Below are 17,472 nucleotides of genomic sequence, written 5' to 3' on the forward strand. Positions count from 1 at the left end.
CAGAGTGGACGGCACCATCCACCAGTTCAACACCACCTGCCCCGAGCCCTCAGCTTCCTCGCTCACATCCTGTCTGCCTGCCCTGGAGATTTAGCAAAACTCTACCCAGGCTTCCTCTGGCTGGAAAAAGTCCCCAGCAAGCCAAAGTGGTTCCATTACAAATTCATGGTCCTGGATGCCCTCAGAACTCCTTGGCAACCTTAACGGGCTCCTCTGGGAAGCGCCCCCTCCCCCTCTGTGCATGGCTATTTCATACCTTTCTCCATCCTCTTGCACTTCCCGCTGCCCCTCCTGTGTGTCCTGGACAGAGCATCACCTCTGCTCCCAGACACACCCGTGTCCTGCGCGGTGGGCGTCTGACCAGCCCTCCTTCCGCCTTCCTGTGCAGCAGTGGGGTCCCCAGCTGGGGCCTGAGGATCACCTGCCAGCCCATCCCTCCCCTCCAGGACCCTTCCTCTTCCCCACCTCCAGCCCGGGTTTGTTCGAGTGAAAGCATAACACACAGGTTTCCTGCAGGCACCCCAGATACATATCTTCTCACTGAGGTTTCAAGAGAAGGAACATTTCAGAGAGTAAGTGTAGAAACCTGCCCCAAATCCAGTGTCGGCCTGGGGTCCTGTCAGTGAAGCTGCACCTTCGTTCTCAGGTGACAACCTGCTCAGTGGGGTCCCCGCTGAGCTCACAGCCCCCTCAGCGTGGTCTCCCCACCACATCCGTCTCTGTGGGAAGTTTCTTCGCAAGCAGCTGACCTGGCTGAATCTGGAGGAGGTCAAAGTGCTCCGCAGCCTTGGGGGGAGTGGGCTTTGGGCTCTAGGGGGGGAGGGGGAGGGGTGGGGAGTGTGGGGAGAGGGGCTGGAGGGCCTGGTGGGGACCTAGCCCCTGGCAGGTTTAGAATCGCACCCTTTCAGTGTTTAAAAAGGCAACCCAAGAAAGTCACGATGTCCCCCGATGAATGTTCAAATCGAGGGTTTCCTATCCTATTTTTCTGTAGCTGGGCTCGCAGATCCCACGTGCCCTTTCTGCGGCAGAGCAGGAACAACTGATTTCTGTGGGGCAGGTACTTCAAATTATCACGGTCACAAAACACCGTCATCACCACAAGCCCAACCCAGACCGGAGAGAGTCAGGCTTCAAGGCAGCATTGAGGCCAAGAGGGCGTGATCCTGGCTGCGGGCAGCTGCAAGGCAGCCCTGCTCCGTGCCCGCTTCTAGACCCCCCGTTGGGGGAGCAACAGGGGAGCCTGAGGCTGTGCTCAGCCTCTCGGACAACCCAAGACAGGAAGAGCCACCCTGGATGGGGTGCCGATACAGAGCCAGTGACTCCCCAGGCCTCTGGCCTGGGCACCAGCTCACCCCAGGGCCCAGGGCGCAGGGAGGCAGGGCCAGGGCTTAGCAGCGGGCCGGGCACAGAGAAGGGCTCCCCAAGTACTTTAATAATCAAAGCAGCATGGGGACTGTGCCGGGGGGTGGGGCACGGGACCTGCCCCCCCAACTCTGCAGCACAGGGAAGGCACCCCCGCCCCCTGCCGCCCATCTGCATTGAGGGCCAAGCCATGTCCTGGGTGCTGGGACAGCAAGGGGGGCCAGGCAGGGAGGTGCCCTGTCTCTGGACACCTAGAGTCGCGTGAACAAAGCAAACTCAGAAGCAAGGTCTTTTCAGAGGCTGAGAACCAGTGTGCAGGAAGCCAAACCCAGGCTGAAGAGACAGGGACACTGTCTGGATCTGATGATGGAAAAGGCTCATCTTAGGAGCAACAGGTAAGCGAGACCCAAATGATGGGATGGGAGACAGTGACAAGGGATGTGTTTTCTGGGTGTTATGATCAAGTGACATCCTCGCAGGTCCCAGATGTCTGCAGGAAAGCAGGGTCAGCTCTAAGGGGACACACAGAGCCGGGCTGGGGGTCCAGAGACGCGGCTGAGTCTGACCTCTTCCGCTAGCCCTGCTGGACCAGGCTTTGTGCCCTGGGGACAGCTGTCTAATTTTTTTTCACTCAATTTCCTTGCCAGCAAAATGGGTGGAGGGAGAGGATTCCTGATTTCTATCTTGACAGGGTTTTTGCAAAGATAAGATTAAAAATCTGAGTTTCCTAAATGCTAAAAGCATATAAAATGCAAAGCCTTAATTGATGAATTCTAGCTTTCATTTGCATCCTGCTCAAAAGATAAGTCGTCCTGCGTGGATAAGGCAGAGCCTCGGGGGCCAGATGAGGGGGACAGCCGCCTGACAGCAGACTGTGCCTGAGGGCAGGTCACGCGCTCATGTGGCCTTGTGGGCCTGGAAGCTCGGAGGTCAAAGGGATGCCAAGGTGGGGGGAGGGTCACACAGATGTAAGTGACAGAGCCGGGACCAGACTCAAAGTCTCCACCATCACCCAACACCCAGAACCTCCTGGCTGCAAGTGATATGACCCTCTTTTAAACCCCGTACCTCATGGGGTGGTGGGAGGTGGCAGGTCATTTAAAAACAGCTGAAGCTGAAGTCATTTGAGGAGGGAAGGAGGGAGAGGGGAAGACCCCAGGCAGCCCCCGCCGAGCCCAGAATCACCTGCAGAGCCCCAGGAGCCTGCAGAGTCCCTCCCCTGCCTCGGAGATGCCCCTTCAGGGAAGCCGGAGCGGGGGGGCCTGGAATCTGAACTTGATGCCCGCATACTGGGTCCCACTCCGGGCAGCCTGTTTGGAACCACCTGACCTCCAGCAGACAAGAGCTCCCCTCCCACGTTCACCTTAGGAGCAACCCCTCTGCCAGGCACAGGCCAGCACCCGCTTCGCCCTCAGGGGCTGGCAGGCGGCTGTTCAGGGACTCTGCTCCCGACAAGGGAGAGAAAGCCGGCTGACCCTCGAGGGGCTCCACGGCCAGGGTCAAAGCAGGCTGTCCCTTCCATCTCAGGCACCTTGGTCGCTGCTCTGCAGATGAGCAATCTTCTCTCAGCTGGGCAGGGCTAGGGGTGCCAGAGGAGGGGAGGGGATAATGGGAGAGGGGAGGCACCCGGAGGGGGCCCCTCCCTGTCAGTCTATCAGCAGCTGTGGTCCACACGTGGACACATCGGGGACTGTCACCAGCCAGGGAGAGGCAGAAGCCACGCCCAACAGAGGGAACTGGGCATCTAGTACAAGGCAGCAGCCTCCACCCTGCCCCTCAGGGCTCCTGAGCAGGGTACTTGCGTTTCTACCATCTCATGACATCTGCTCCCCTGGTGAATATGGCCCCAGGGTCCATCTCTTGCAGAGGGTCACCCGCCCTCCCTGCAGTGACCATTACCGACCAGTAGATGGCGTCACTCTGTTCTGGGGGAAAGTCCAGATGGTCCCAGGAGCCCTGGGGTCACCGCCCGCCCCACACCCCTAGCCAGCGCCCAGGGCCTGGTCCTCAGCAAGTGTCCCCATGCCCTGTCTGTGGGGTGGGGGGGGCACATGACACTCCGTGCCCCCCCATCCCTGGGGGTGAGGGTAGACCTTCTGAGGCCTCCGTCTTCTAATACTCCCCTTGTCAGTTCCCCAGGGGGGCCTTGGTCAGCTCCCTGGACCATTCTGTCTCACTGCATGCCCCAGAGTAGCCTTACTAAAGGCTGGCCCCATGTCCCCACCAGATCTGGGGCCGACCTGGGGGCACAGACTCCTGTTGTGAAGGGCGCCCCATCCCGGGCAGTGGGGTCCACCACTCGTACCCATGGACACCTGCTCCCTGGGAAAAGGCCAGGGAGGGACTGGGGGCTTTGTTACAGCAGAGGCTGCCCTCCATGGGGCAGGGGGGTCTTCTCACTCCTGCTTTGATCTTTCTTCAAAGAGGAAACAATACACATGACAGTGCCTCCAGCACCTTCCCGCCACTCAGACTCCCACCCAGCCCCACTCGCGTTAGGTGGCAGAGAGTAGTGGCCAGCGCGGGGGGTGGGGCGCGGGGGGGGGGGTACTTCAGCTTCACAGCCACAGCTCTCAACTCCAACCACCAAATGCAGAACCAAGGATCAAACGGCTTCATTCTAAGACTGAAGCAGCTGGCCGTGCATGTTTGGGTATAAACTGTCCTTACTTTGCTCAACTCTTGAATGAACCCAAAGCTGAGACAGAACAACAAAAGAACAGAGAGAGAGGTTGGAAGGACATTCGGTCTCCCCAGAGGGTGATTTCTCCAGTAACTATCTTTGCACGACAATACATGTACATGCGTGTATCAGAATGTCCCTGCACAGCCTGGATAAGAAAAAGTAAGGTGCTCAGTGTGTTCCCCGCTAGAGGAAGCCTTCGTCTGAAACACCCGTTGGAGAACCAGACACCCCACTGGCTTCTCTGAACAGGAACGGGGTGGGAGGTCCCCAGGGCCATGCCTTGGAGCCCCCGGCCCTGCCACCTTTGGGGGATTATCCTGAAGGTGGGGGGTGGACAAGGCTTCCAGCCAGTGGCCTGGCCCCAGGTTCTTTCAGCTGTGCCTGCTGCTCCCTGGGGTCTTGGAGGGGGTGGCCAGGTGGAGCCAGGGCACAGCCTTGGATGGGACTGTGGGTGTGATCAGAAAGCCTCCGAGTGCAGCCCCACCCCAACACACCAGACTCCTGGGCAACTTCCATTCCATCCGGCCTGCAACAAGCTCATGAAGCAGACCTCAGTGTCCTAATTTTACGAAGAAGCACGGTCTATGTGGAGTCAAATGATTTTGCCCAAGACCAGTCACTGACTCAGGCACAAAGCATTTCTAAGTTCTTGTCCACGAGGCCCTCTGTGACCAAAGACACGGAACCCACAGTCACAAAGTAGATGCATCAGGATGGCCCATGGTGAGTGGCACAAAGACAGAACACAGTGGCCGGGGAGAAGCAGCAGGGAAGTCCACCCTTGGGAGGGATCTGGGGCTGCTGCCCTGAGTTGAGCTCTGGAGGGTGAAAGGGAATCAACAAGCCACAGAGGGAGAGGAGGAGAGAGCTTCTCAGGCTGAGGCAAGAACAGGTGCAAAGGCCCTGGGGTGGCAGGGAGATGTGCAAACTGCTGGATGCAGGGGGTGGGCCAGCAGTTAGGATAAACTGAGGTTGCAGAGCAAGTGCCGGCCAGATGTGAGGATCCTGGGGCCACACCCAGGACTGTCACTCCAGGGTATCAGTCAGGGAAGGAGCCCAAGCTCTCTGCCTTTAGAAAGTAACTCAGGAGGCAGACAGGCAAAAAGCATAGGGGAGGGAGGGAAAAAAGCTGGGAGGCTACTGAAGGAGTCCTAGCAAGCAAGTGATGATGAGGATGATGATGGTGATGGTGATGATGATGATGATGGTGGTGATAATGATGGTGATGATGATGATGGTGATAATGATGGTGATGATCATGGTGACGATGGTGATGATGATGATAATGGTGATGCTGCTGCTGATGGTAATGATGGTGATGATGATAATGGTGATGATGATGGTGCTGGTGATAATGATGGTGATGACGGTGATGATGATGATGGTGGTGGTGATAATGATGGTGATGATCATGGTGATGATGGTGGTGATGGTGATCATGGTGGTGATGATGGTGGTGATGGTGATCATGGTGGTGATGATGGTGATGATGGTGGTGATGGTGATGATGGTGGTGGTGATGGCGATGATGGTGGTGATGATGGTGATGATGGTGGTGATGGTGGTGGTGATGGCGATGATGGTGGTGATGATGGTGATGATGGTGATGGTGACGGTCATGATGATGATGATTATGATGTGGAACAGGGTGATGAACAGACAGTGACAGATTGATTCACCCTGCAGGCTCAATCAGTAGGACCTGGAGGGGGCTTGGAGGAGGAAGTATGGAGAGCTAGAGAGCTCACTGCAGGGCTGGATGGATACAGCTGCTACTCACTGAGAAGAGGACCCTGGGAGAGTTCTGAGCTTAGGGGGTGGGGAGGATTCTGAGCAAGTTTAGTGGCAGGAGCCTGGAGTCACCCAAAAGAAGCTCAGGGGGCAGCTGGACTCAGGAGTCCAAGGGAACTGCATGTCGGTGCCAAGTAAAGCTGCAGGCATGGGAGAATCACCAAGGGGAGGAGGGAGCTGGGTGGGGGCAGGGCTCTGCTGAGCTCCGACGCTCTCTGTCCAGGTGGTGGAAGGTGACCGGCAAAACAGACAAAGAAGGGCACACAGACAGAGAAGGTGGAGGGAGGCCAGGAAAAGAAGGGCCTTAAATAGGGAGGCATACCCAGCTGTGCGGCACTGGTGGGAGGAGAAAGGTGCCCCAGTGCTTATGGGGCAGTGACCTTGCATATGGGTTGAGGGGTGTGAGGGAGCAACCGAGAAGGAAGCAGCCAGTCCCAAGCCCCAGTTAAGAAGCAGAGGAAGTGAGCATGGGGGTGTGGGCGGACGCAGGGCAGGACACTGTGTTCAGAAGCCAGTGGCCAGGAGCGTGGAAGATACAGGGGAGGAAAGATGTCAGATGGGCTGGGGATCCAAAAGGCAGAGAGGGATCTGACTCCACCGGGAGGAGGGGCATAGCCCTGACTGGACAGGGCGGGAAGGATAGACAGGGAGCAGGCAGGGCACGGAGGCCACGTCCAGGAAGCACCCAGATCATAGGAGAGCTGGCCTGGGAAGGGCCTGGAACAGGGAGAGGAGGCAAGAGGGAGGAACATGAGACTGGGCAGACCCGGGGGTGGTGTCTGGCCCCGGGTGGGCTCTGCCGGCCCCCAATACCTTGCCCACCGCATCAGCCTGTCCCAGAGCCAGACGCCCCAACACAGCCAGGGCGGTGCCTCTGAGAAGCCGTGCAAGGGTAAAGGTGATCCTGTAAGGCTGATGTAAAAGAGAAGACACTGTCTGAAAGCCAGACCATGGGACACTCCCGGGGAGAGGCCACGCCTGGGTCTGCAGGCAGGGGGCAGCATCACTGAGGAAAGGCCTGAGGGATCCACAGGGCGGAGCACTAGACACTGGCTGGAGAGAAAGTCACTGACCACTGGGCGGAAGCGACTCAAAAACAGGGAGCCACGGAAAAAAAGGTCAAAGCCAAACCTGATACAGTGCATAAATCTGCCCACGACCTGTCGTGGGCAGAAGCTTCCTGTACTTGGGAGAACTCCTTCCCAGAAAAAGCAGAATGAATACAAAAACTGGCAAAAATAGGAAAAGGCGTATGCATAAGGTTGTTTCCTGCAGCCCTATTTGTAACAGCAAAAAAACTGGAAACCACCCAAATGTTCCTGCAGAGGGAACATCCAACTGCACAGGGGTCGGGCGGGTCTCTGGAGCAGCAGAGTCCGCCACACACTGCCCTGCTCTGCCCAGCGTGGAACTGGTCACATCCAGGATTCAGGATTAAGTTAAAAAAGCAGGATGGAGAGACGGGGGTTACCCAACTCATTATCCAAGAAAGGGGAAGATATGCTTATAAGAAAAGTATGTGAAATGTCAAAAATGCTTATCTGTAGTGGGAGGAAAGGAACTGAATATCTGTGCATATACGCTGTTATGTATGTTTGATTTTTGAACCATGTAAGTACTTTATATAATTATAAAATGAGATTAAATTTTAAAAAGTAAATTCCTAAGATTTAAAAGAAAAATGAATCTAAATGTGTATCCAGTGATGACCTAATCACAAAGAGAAGAACCATTCCGAATGATTGTCAAATGCAGTGATTTGCTGGTGCATCCCTTGTGAGCTATACTCTAAAGACAAAAGTCAGTGCAAACAAATCTTTACTGTATATACTGTAATCCAGTGTCCTCAGTGACACTGGTATTGCTATTCTGTGACTGCTGTATGATTAGTGGAATAAAAGAAATGCAGAATTATGTTGGTGACCTTGAGACTAGGGATTTGGGATATAGGAAAAGGAAGATACAAATGTAAAAAACCCTATAGTGCTAGTATGAATCATGATGTATTTTATCTTAAAAATATACAAAATATTAGTTACTTATATATACATATGGGTAATTAATTATCTCCAAAGTTAGCAGCTAAAATGATACACATTTATTATCTCAGTTTCTGTGGGTGGGGAATCTGGGTGTGGCTTAACTGGGTGCCTCTGGTCAGGGTCTCTCTCAAGGCTGGAATCACCATGACAATCAGGGCTGTAGCCATCTTAATAGGAGAGGATCCACTTCCAAGTTCACTTATAGGGCTGCTGGCCAGAGACCCCAGGTGGGCATCTATCTGACAGAGCTACTCACTACGTGGCAGAGTAGGCAAGCAAGAGAGAGCAGGAAAGAAGTCACAGGCTTTCTGTAACCTAATCTTGGGAAGGACATCCCTTCCGTCATATTCTGTCCACTAGAAGTGAGTCAATAAGTCCAACGTACTCTCAAGGGGAGAGGTTACCCAAGGCCACGAATACCAGCAGGTGGGGCTCACTGGGAGCCACCCCACCACAGATACATTTCTTACCCTTCTGACCAAATCAGTAGCAATGAGCACCCAAAGTGAGCAGATTACAGTCTCTAAGTATGATTTCCCAGGGCTCCTGTTAGAAACAACTTGTCCTAGTCCTGAAGTGAGAGGTGTTTAAGATGAGCCTGCAATATCTAGTCATACCAGAAAGCAAGGAAGCTACCAAAGACGACAGGGGTCATGTTGACAGGACTCGGGAACCAACCTCGGGAGGCTCCCACTGGCCAAAGACAGGACAACCTCAACCCCAATAAGGATAACATCCACGACACAGTGGGACACGCCAACCATGCTTCAATCTTTAGAGGTTGTTAGGGAAACTTATTAATTTAAAATTTTTTACATAAAGAGAAAGAATCAAGTAGTTAACTAGCTTTTCCTATATGAACTGTACTCTGGGTAACTGTATATTTGATGAGGGCAAGTTTCTCTGCAGAGGAAAACTCCAGATAATCAAGAAGAAATGAGAAATGATGGAACCAGAACACCATCATTTTGCAACCTCTAATCAATTAATGGATCTAGACAATGATCATTAATGGCTGCTAATATTACAAAGAGAGAAACAAAGAACCAGCATGTGCTTCCTGATGGAAAAACACAATACCTATGAAGGTTGGGTTTTTTTGCCCAAAACAACCAGACTAAATCTGATCAAGCCTCTTTATCTAAACACCCAACATTTTACAGCAATAACCCCAGGAGGATGCAATCAGCAAAATCCAGGCTGCAGGGCACTCCATGAAACAAATGATACAGGCTCTTCCACAAAAGCAACAACAAAAATATTGTAAATGAGAAAAAAAGAGACATGGATAGAGAACCTATAAAATAAGACACATAAGAGAATGGGACATGTAGCTGATTCCAATGCATGGCCCTTGTCTGGACCCTCATACAGATAAGCACACTGTAATCTGGGGGAAGGCAAACACTGCCTGGGGATTTTTTTTTTTTTTTTTTTTTTTTGTGGTACTGGGCCTCTCACTGCTGTGGCCTCTCCCGTTGTGGAGCACAGGCTCCGGACGTGCAGGCCCAGTGGCCATGGCCCACAGGCCCAGCCGCTCCGCGGCACGTGGGATCCTCCCAGACCAGGGCACGAACCCGCGTCCCCCACATCAGCAGGCGGACCCCCAACCACTGTGCCACCAGGGAAGCCCTGCCTGGGGATTTAATGATACAAAGAAATGATTATTTTATTTTAGTTGTGGTAATAGTATTGCAATATCTTTAAACACAAACTTCCTATCTTTTAGAGATACATATTTGAAACATTTAAAGAGGACAGTGAGATCTGAGGTTTGCTTCAGAATAATCTAGGAGAGGGTGGGGATGTAGATGAAGCAAGATTGGCCGTGAGCAGGTCGAGACTGAAGCTGAGGGCACAGAAGTTCATCATAGTATTCTCTCTTCTTTTGTATACGTTTGAAATTTTTTATGATAAAAAATTAAAAGGATGTATCTTCCCCAAAGGCGTCATTTTAAAAGAAATCACTATTCTATAGCATTGTTCCTTGTATTCTACCCAATCAATTAGACAAGAGGAAAAAGTAACAGAAAACAAGAGTGGAAGCAGCAAAAATCATTCTTATTTGCAGATGGCATGACTGTGTACCAAGAAAAACCCAAGAAAACAACTAAAAATCTACTCAAGAAAGAAAAGAATTCATTAAGGCAGTTGTTCCAAATTTAATGTATTAAAAGATCAATAGCTTTCTTTGCAGCCACAATAGTAATATGTTAGAAAAAAATAACGAAACAAGAGATAAGATTTATAAAAGGGATAAAACACCAAGGAATAAACTAACAACATGTGTGTTGGATTTTTAAGAAAAAAATTTTATTGATGAAGATAAACAAGCTTGAATAAATGGAAAGATAAGTCCTTTTCTGTCTAAGATTCTATATTGTAAAGCTGACACTTCCCCTATATAGATAAATTTAATGCATGACATGCCAAATTAAAAAACCAATAGGAATTTTTATTGCATAACTAGATAAACTGATTCTAAAGTTTCTACGGAAAAATAAATATGCAAGGGGATCCAGGGAATTTGTGATCAGGAATGATGGTGGCAAGGGGAAGAACTAGCTGTACCAGGGAATAAAATGCAGCATAAATCCAGGAAAGCAAGCAGCCTGGTTCGGGAACCTGAGTGGGCAAATCAGTGTAACAGATCCAGAAACAGCCCTACATGTACATGGCAAATTTCATGTATGATGAAGGCTGAATTTCAAACCAGTGGAAAAAAAGATTCATTGAATAGCTTTGGCACAACTGGTTAGCTGTCTCATTTGAAATGTTAACCTTTCCTGGATCCATATACCAAAATAAATTCCAAATAAATCAAATATTTAATTAATTCAAAATAAAATCATAAAAGCTCTAGAAGAAAACTTTATCTTAAAAATATCTTAGGACTGTGAAGGTCATACTAATCTCAAAAACTCAGTAACCTCAAAGGAAAAAGATGAATACACTTGACTACATAAAATGTTCAGCAAATTTTAAAATCTACAAACAAACAAAAAAAAAGAAATTCAAAAGACAACTGTAACCTGGGGGAAACTTTTGCAATATAAACCAAAGGGCTAATTTCCTTTATATGTAAAGAACAGCACAAATAAATAAGAAACACCAAAAATCTGATAGAGGGATGGGCAAAGGAAATAAACATGCAATGCACAGGGAAAGAAACACCAACAGCTTATAAGCATAGGAAAATGGTATCTGGGATTCACTTCTGATAGAAAATATGCACGTGAAACTACCAAGATACCACTTTCCACCCAGCAGCCTGGGGCTAAGAGCAAACGGGAATGGCACACAGTACAGGTGACCCACATTCTCACACATGATGGAGAGCCATGTGACCTCTCTACCTCTTGGGAAAGCAATCTGGTCATCTTTATCCAAACAGGCGTGATGCTAACCTGTAACCCCGCTCTATCCAGGAAGTGCTTCTCTAAAACAACTCACACCATGGGACTTCCCTGGTGGCGCAGTGGTTAAGAATCTGCCTTCCAATGCAGGGAACATGGGTTTGAGCTCTGGTCCGGGAAGATCCCACATACCGTGGAGCAACTATGCCCATGTACCACAACTACTGAGCCTGTGCTCTAGAGCCTGTGAGTCACAACTACTGAGGCCTGCACCCCTAGAGTCCGTGCTCCACAACAAGAGAAGCCACCTCAATGAGAAGCCTGTGCACCGCAATGAAGACTAGCCCGAAACAACTAGAGAAAGTCTGCGCACAGCAACAAAGACCCAATGCAACCAAAAAAAAAAAGAAAGAAAAGAAGTCAACTCACACCTGATCACAAGCACTCACCCATGAGGCTGCTCAGTGCTGCACAGAGTGGAAACCATGTAAACATCAGTCCAGAGGGGGCTGATTAATACCCCATCCTAGGGCATCGTAGGGCCACGTCACTGACTCCTGTGTTACCACTTGAATAATTAGGTGAATTTATAGTTGTTGTCTCTACCAAGAAATCTATCAAGAAGTGAAATCTACCAAGAAGTGAGAGAGTTAAGTGCAGACCCATGTGGCCCATATCTATTTTAAGAAAAAGGTCTAAAATCAACTATACTTCAATAAAATATTAAAAAATAAATAAAAAGCTCTATGTATAGTCTTATATATGCCCAGGAAATTTCTGGCAGGATTCACAGGAAATTTAACAACGGCTTCTACTGCAGAGAGCGATTAGGGGTCTGGGATGTGCAGATAGAAAAGGGGAAGGTACCACAGGGATTTCCAGGGTAGAAATCATTTTTCAATCTTATGGCTCTTGGATTGATCCAAGCACTATTCACAGAAAGCTTAACAAACCTCTACTGGTGAATAAATGTTCCCATTTAAAAACAGGTCCAAGCCCTATTCATGCTGACCAAATAGAATACTGGAGACAAGATCTCACATGGTTTTGTTTGTTTCTAACAAGGAGAAGTCTTTTTGGTTTTCCTAAGCCCTCTATGGAACGCTCCACTCCCTTCTGACTCCCACCCTCTGGCCAATAGCACCCCGGACCCAGGGGGCCAACGTGTCCACCCAGGCCTGCTCTGGGCTCGGGAGCCCTGCCCGTCACAGGCTGACAAGGAGGAGGTGAGAGCTGCCTTCAACTTAGGAGTCTTATCTGGACAGTTCACCCCAATTGCTTACTTTAAGAGCAAACCAAGACTGAGATCTGAAGTGCCCAGTGTATATATAGCCAGGTGGCTTCATCACCACTGTGAGGACCCCTCAGAGAGGGAAGCTGTGAGGTGAGCTCAGCCCGAGGTCTGGAAGTCGGGGGATGAGGCCCCCATGATCTCCCAGCACCCACGGTGGGACATTGACAGGTTCAGACGACAGGGTGTAAGGACCCCTTTAAGAGGCCCTGGATTGGAGGACCAGCGGCATCTGAGCACGAGCCCAGGGTCTTGGTGGGGTGTGGGTGGTCCAGGCCACCTCACGGGAGCCTTGGCTGCTGCACCAGGGGGAGAGCAGTGTGACGAACAGAATACCATCTATCAGCCTTTGTTTGGTGCTGAAGCTGCTGCTGTGGGGCTCCATTGCCCGAGACCAGCACCAGCCTTTGGGTTTTAATAAGCACATGTCTGGTTTGATAGAAAAGCTAGACTTTCACATATACTCGTTCAGAAGCAGGTGACCCTCTGGCCCATGTGGACGCATGCTGCCACCTCCACGGCCCGCGGGAGGAAACACTCTGGCGTTCCTGCTACTCCTTGCCGCCTGGGATGCCTCCCCACGGGATGGTGGGAGAGCTCTGTGCAGGGGTCCACCCTCCACAGGTACCCTGCAATGTCAACCTTCCAAACCAAGAGGGTCCGAGAGGGCCAGCATCTTCCCACAGACGGTGGTCACCGGTTGGGGGGTGGCTCTTCCCTCAATGACTTGGTGACTCTGAGCCTGAGTGGGGCCAGCAGCTCTGATATCCAGAAGGTTAGCCTCAGTGGACTCCCCAGAACTGGAGCCGTGCATCTTCACCAGGTGAAGGCGCCCCTACTCCTGCTGCACCCGGCGGGCTGCTCGGACAGTACAGCCGGGCGCGGCGAGCTCAGACCCCAGCCCGGTTCCCAGCCCAGATTCCCATCCCGGCTGTGCAGGGACCACCTGACCATGCGCCCTCTCTGAGCCTCGGTTTACTCATCTGTGGCAGCACCGTCCCTGGGGGTTGGTAGGAGGTCACCGAGTCAGCGTGGTTAAGGCATCAGTGCCGTGCCGGGCCCGAGTAGCGCTGACAAGGACTATCTGGCCCATTACTGATGGTGTTGAATGAAGGCGTACTAGGGAGTCAGGAAACCAGCTCGGCAAGGAGGGCGGGCTGTCAAGTACCCAGACGTGCATCCAAGGCCCGGCTCCGCCCTTTGGCAGCCACGGGGCCTCGGAGGAGCCTCACTGCTTCCTAACCTGTGAGTTAGGCTGACGTGAAGGAGCACAGGGCCCAGCTCAGGGACTGGCACACACCCTGCGCCTGAGACATGTGAAGACAGCATCACTGTAACTGTTAACTATCATCTTTCTTTTTTATTTTTTTTGTGGTACGCGGGCCTCTCACTGCTGTGGCCTCTCCCGTTGCGGAGCACAGGCTCCGGACGCACAGGCTCAGCGGCCATGGCTCACGGGCTCAGCCGCTCCGCGGCATGTGGGATCCTCCTGGACCGGGGCACGAACCCGCGTCCCCTGCATCGGCAGGCGGACTCTCAACCACTGCGCCACCAGGGAAGCCCCATCTTTCATTATTATTAACAACATAGGATGTGAAGTAAGGCATGAGTTGGGACTGAAGGCTCTCCCTCATCAAGGCTCCAGGAAGGTTTCCCGCAGGGCAGAGTTGGCAGAAGTCCCACTCCTCCTCAAGGTCACAGCGGGTCTTCTCAGCCCTTGACACCTTGGGCCGCAGGACTGAACATGCCCGAAGACTCCCCTGCGCTTGGAATGCGCGCCTGCCAGACGGGGTGTGGCCGACACCGAGGGCATGTCCCCTCCAGCCCCCTCTCCAGACCCGCTCCCCTGCTTCCTGGAAACCCAGTGGTCCAGGCAACCCTGAGGTTCAGGGTGCAGTCACTGGCACATCTCTGGCCGATAGGAGACAAAGAGGTCATCAGAGACTTTAAGGTTCAACTAAACACTCAAGAGTCATGAGGGCTCCTAAGTTCAACCAGACGTGGGGCTGCTTCCTCAGAGGGAATAAGGCAGGAAGCACAGTCTGTCGGCTGGATTCTTCCCAGAGTCCACGCAGTGTCCGCACAGCTGCCCAGGGGCTCGCCTCGAGCACGAGGGTAAGAAACACCCATCAGTGAGGGTGTGTGGAGCCGTCCCAGTGTCCCAGGAGACAACATCTCTTACACTCACTCCATGGGTACGGCTTCCAGGGGCCCGTCGAGGGACACATCCAGTTACAAGGCACCCTCCATGGGAATTCCAAAGCTTTGTACCCCCCAAAGATGCATCTCCCATCGAGACGCAGTCAGCATCTTTCCCATCTCTACCACGGCTGGTGTGGACTTTTGTCCTTTTCTCTCTGCTCCCTGCCCGGAACAGGGAGTGGCGTCCGGAAAGATACGGACACTGGCTGGGGCTGAAGTGACCCGCCCGAGGAGAAGGCCGATCCCCGTGTCACAAACCCATGGAGCCAGGAGCCACTCGCCTCTGGACCTCTGTACACAACAAGCTTCCCACCTCTGTACACAACAAGCTTCCCTGTTTGGACAAGCTCCCAGCAGGTGCATGGAAATGCATTCCTAATTGATCAAGGTGTCTAATTTGGGGGTGGTTTCCCCACATTCATTCCATCCTAGGGTGTTTCATCATTATCTCTTCCTGTTCCTGAGGCAGACTTTTGGTCCTTCAAGTCTTTGTTGACTATGAATCCTCTGCTATGAAGGGGTGTGTGTTTGCTTTAAGATCGCTACGTTTTCATAACAGTCGAAGGGCTTCTCTTCTATAGGACACTCTAAAGTAAGGCGGTCCACACTGGTTTGAGCTGGTCACAAGCAGCCTTAGCCAGTCTGGGTTGGTTGGAGGCTGCTGTTTTGATTTGGTCTAGAACAGTCAGCTGGTACAGAGCGGGGAGTCTTCTGGAAGTCTGACTGCTAGAGGTATGCCTCGGGGCACCCAGGCACAAACTCTGCTTCCTGGTCCCTCCCCCTCCCCTCCCTGCAGATATGAGGCTGATTCAAGCCAGGGGGGCTTCATGTGCAAATCATCCCCCCAGACAGTTTGAGGGAGCCCTGCCCAAATGGTGCCATGAAATATGTTGAAAAGTGAGCTTTGGGACTTCCCTGGAGGTCCAGTGGTTAGGGCTCAGCACTTTCACTGTGGGGGGCCCGGGTTCAATCCCTGGTCGGGGAACTAAGATTCCACAGGCCGCGCGGAGTAGGCAAACAAAAAAAAAGAAAAGCGAGCTTCTTGGATCCACAAGAGCCTGCATCACCAGACCAGTGGACTGGCACAGCCCCATCCTGGCATCCTGATCACCAGGGAGACTGGAGCTGGGATGTACCACATCCTCCCCTATGAAGGAGATGCTGGGTCCTGCCAGTCACTGGGTCCTGGAACAACCACACTAGCAGGCTGGATTGGGATCATCATAATCTACTGTGACCTGATGAAAACCAGTGTGATCCAGTCTGAACCAGCTAAAATGTACCCCAAACCACATGTAAACTGCTGAGCGAAATCCATCTGAGCCTACTGGAATTGGTCAAAATGGGGTCAAGCCTATTTGAATTGTGTAATATTGGTTCCGACAGTTCAAAACTGGTTTTATCCAGCTGGAACAACACCGAGCCAGAATAACATGGAACCAGTTGCAACCGGGTTGAGCCAGTGAATTCACTTTTAACCAGTTTGAGTTGAGCTAGCCTGATTTAAACCAGTCAGTCCCTTGAAAGGGAATTTGAGGGCTTCAGTTTCCCGGGTTTTTTTAGTTCTTTACTAAAAAAAGAAAACCAGGGTAGTGAAAGTCTAAAGTCATTTATTTCTGACGATTAATTTACCTTGCTCGCATAAATATTCATAAAAATCAATTACCAGCTTATTGAAAGAATTAAGAAACTTCACATTGCTTATTGTGACCCACTAGCACGAGCAGGAGAAATCAGCCTCCTGGCAAAGCAAAGATTCTACTTTTTTTTTTTTTTTTTTTTTTTTTTTTTTTGCGGTACGCGGGCCTCTCACTGTTGTGGCCCCTCCCACTGCAGAGCACAGGCTCCGGACGCGCCGGCCCAGCAGCCACGGTTCACGGGCCCAGCCGCTCTGCAGCATGTGGGATCCTACCGGACCGGGGCACGAACCCGTGTCCCCTGCATTGGAAGGCGGGCTCTCAACCACTGCGCCATCAGGGAAGCCCAAGATTCTACTTTTAAGAGGCTCTTTACCGTGTGGTTGGAAGGCATCTTAAAGGAGTTGCCAGGGGTTCCCTGATGCCCTTCAGACAACAGCCAAGCAGGAGTGCTCCCCACACCAAAAGTGACACAGAACAGGTCAGCTGGGTTTTTTTTTTAATTGAATGTTAAAATGCTATATTGACCTCCTCAAAAGAGACAGGAGAGTGGAAGGAAATGAAGTCTTTAAAAAAAAAAACTAGCAGTCTAAATTTGGATACAATTATATCCACCTTAATCAAAAGTGTTAGATCCTAATTAGCAGCTTATACAGAGACATTTCATTCTATTAATTCAATCATCGTGTCATGTGTGAGGCCATGACTGAAAGTGTAATTAAATGGGATGGTTTCCTGTTCCTTAATCAATTGGATCTTCTCCACTCCCACTGAAGACGTGGGGCCGGGCACCTTGCCTTATTGTAGAACTACCTTCCCCTTGAAGGTGTGTTTTCTACACAAGCTTTGTGGGAGAAAACCAAAAGTCAAAGTCCCATTTGCTTTGACATAAAAATATGTCAGCTGCCCCCTAAGAGAGAAAATTCAGTCACTTACCAGCCACAAAACTTGGAAATGATGCCACCTTCTTCGTCTGTTAGGAAATATGAAAACACACACACACAATAGGTTTAAGTAGTTGGCCCATAAGATCTAGGCTAAGATGATTAATTACCATAATTAATGGTGGTGATTAATTATGGTAATTAATTAATTACCATAATTA

General features: G+C 51.1%; 1 protein-coding gene across 4 annotated transcripts in view; it reads right to left on the reverse strand.

Moving 5' to 3' along the window:
* The window catches only part of APBA2 (amyloid beta precursor protein binding family A member 2), a gene marked incomplete at its 5' end in the record, with an annotated part of 66,687 nt that overhangs the window by 26,722 nt on the left and 22,493 nt on the right, over positions 1 to 17,472 (reverse strand). For all 4 annotated transcript variants that reach the window (XM_081228915.1, XM_081228913.1, XM_081228912.1 and 1 more), the window contains one exon: positions 17,304 to 17,340. In XM_081228915.1, the coding sequence (XP_081085041.1) occupies positions 17,304 to 17,340 (37 nt within the window). The remainder of the gene's footprint in view (positions 1 to 17,303; positions 17,341 to 17,472) is intronic.

The sequence above is a fragment of the Mesoplodon bidens genome (assembly GCF_964165515.1).
Source record: "Mesoplodon bidens genome assembly, chromosome: 3".
Taxonomy (NCBI): Eukaryota; Metazoa; Chordata; class Mammalia; order Artiodactyla; family Ziphiidae; genus Mesoplodon; species Mesoplodon bidens.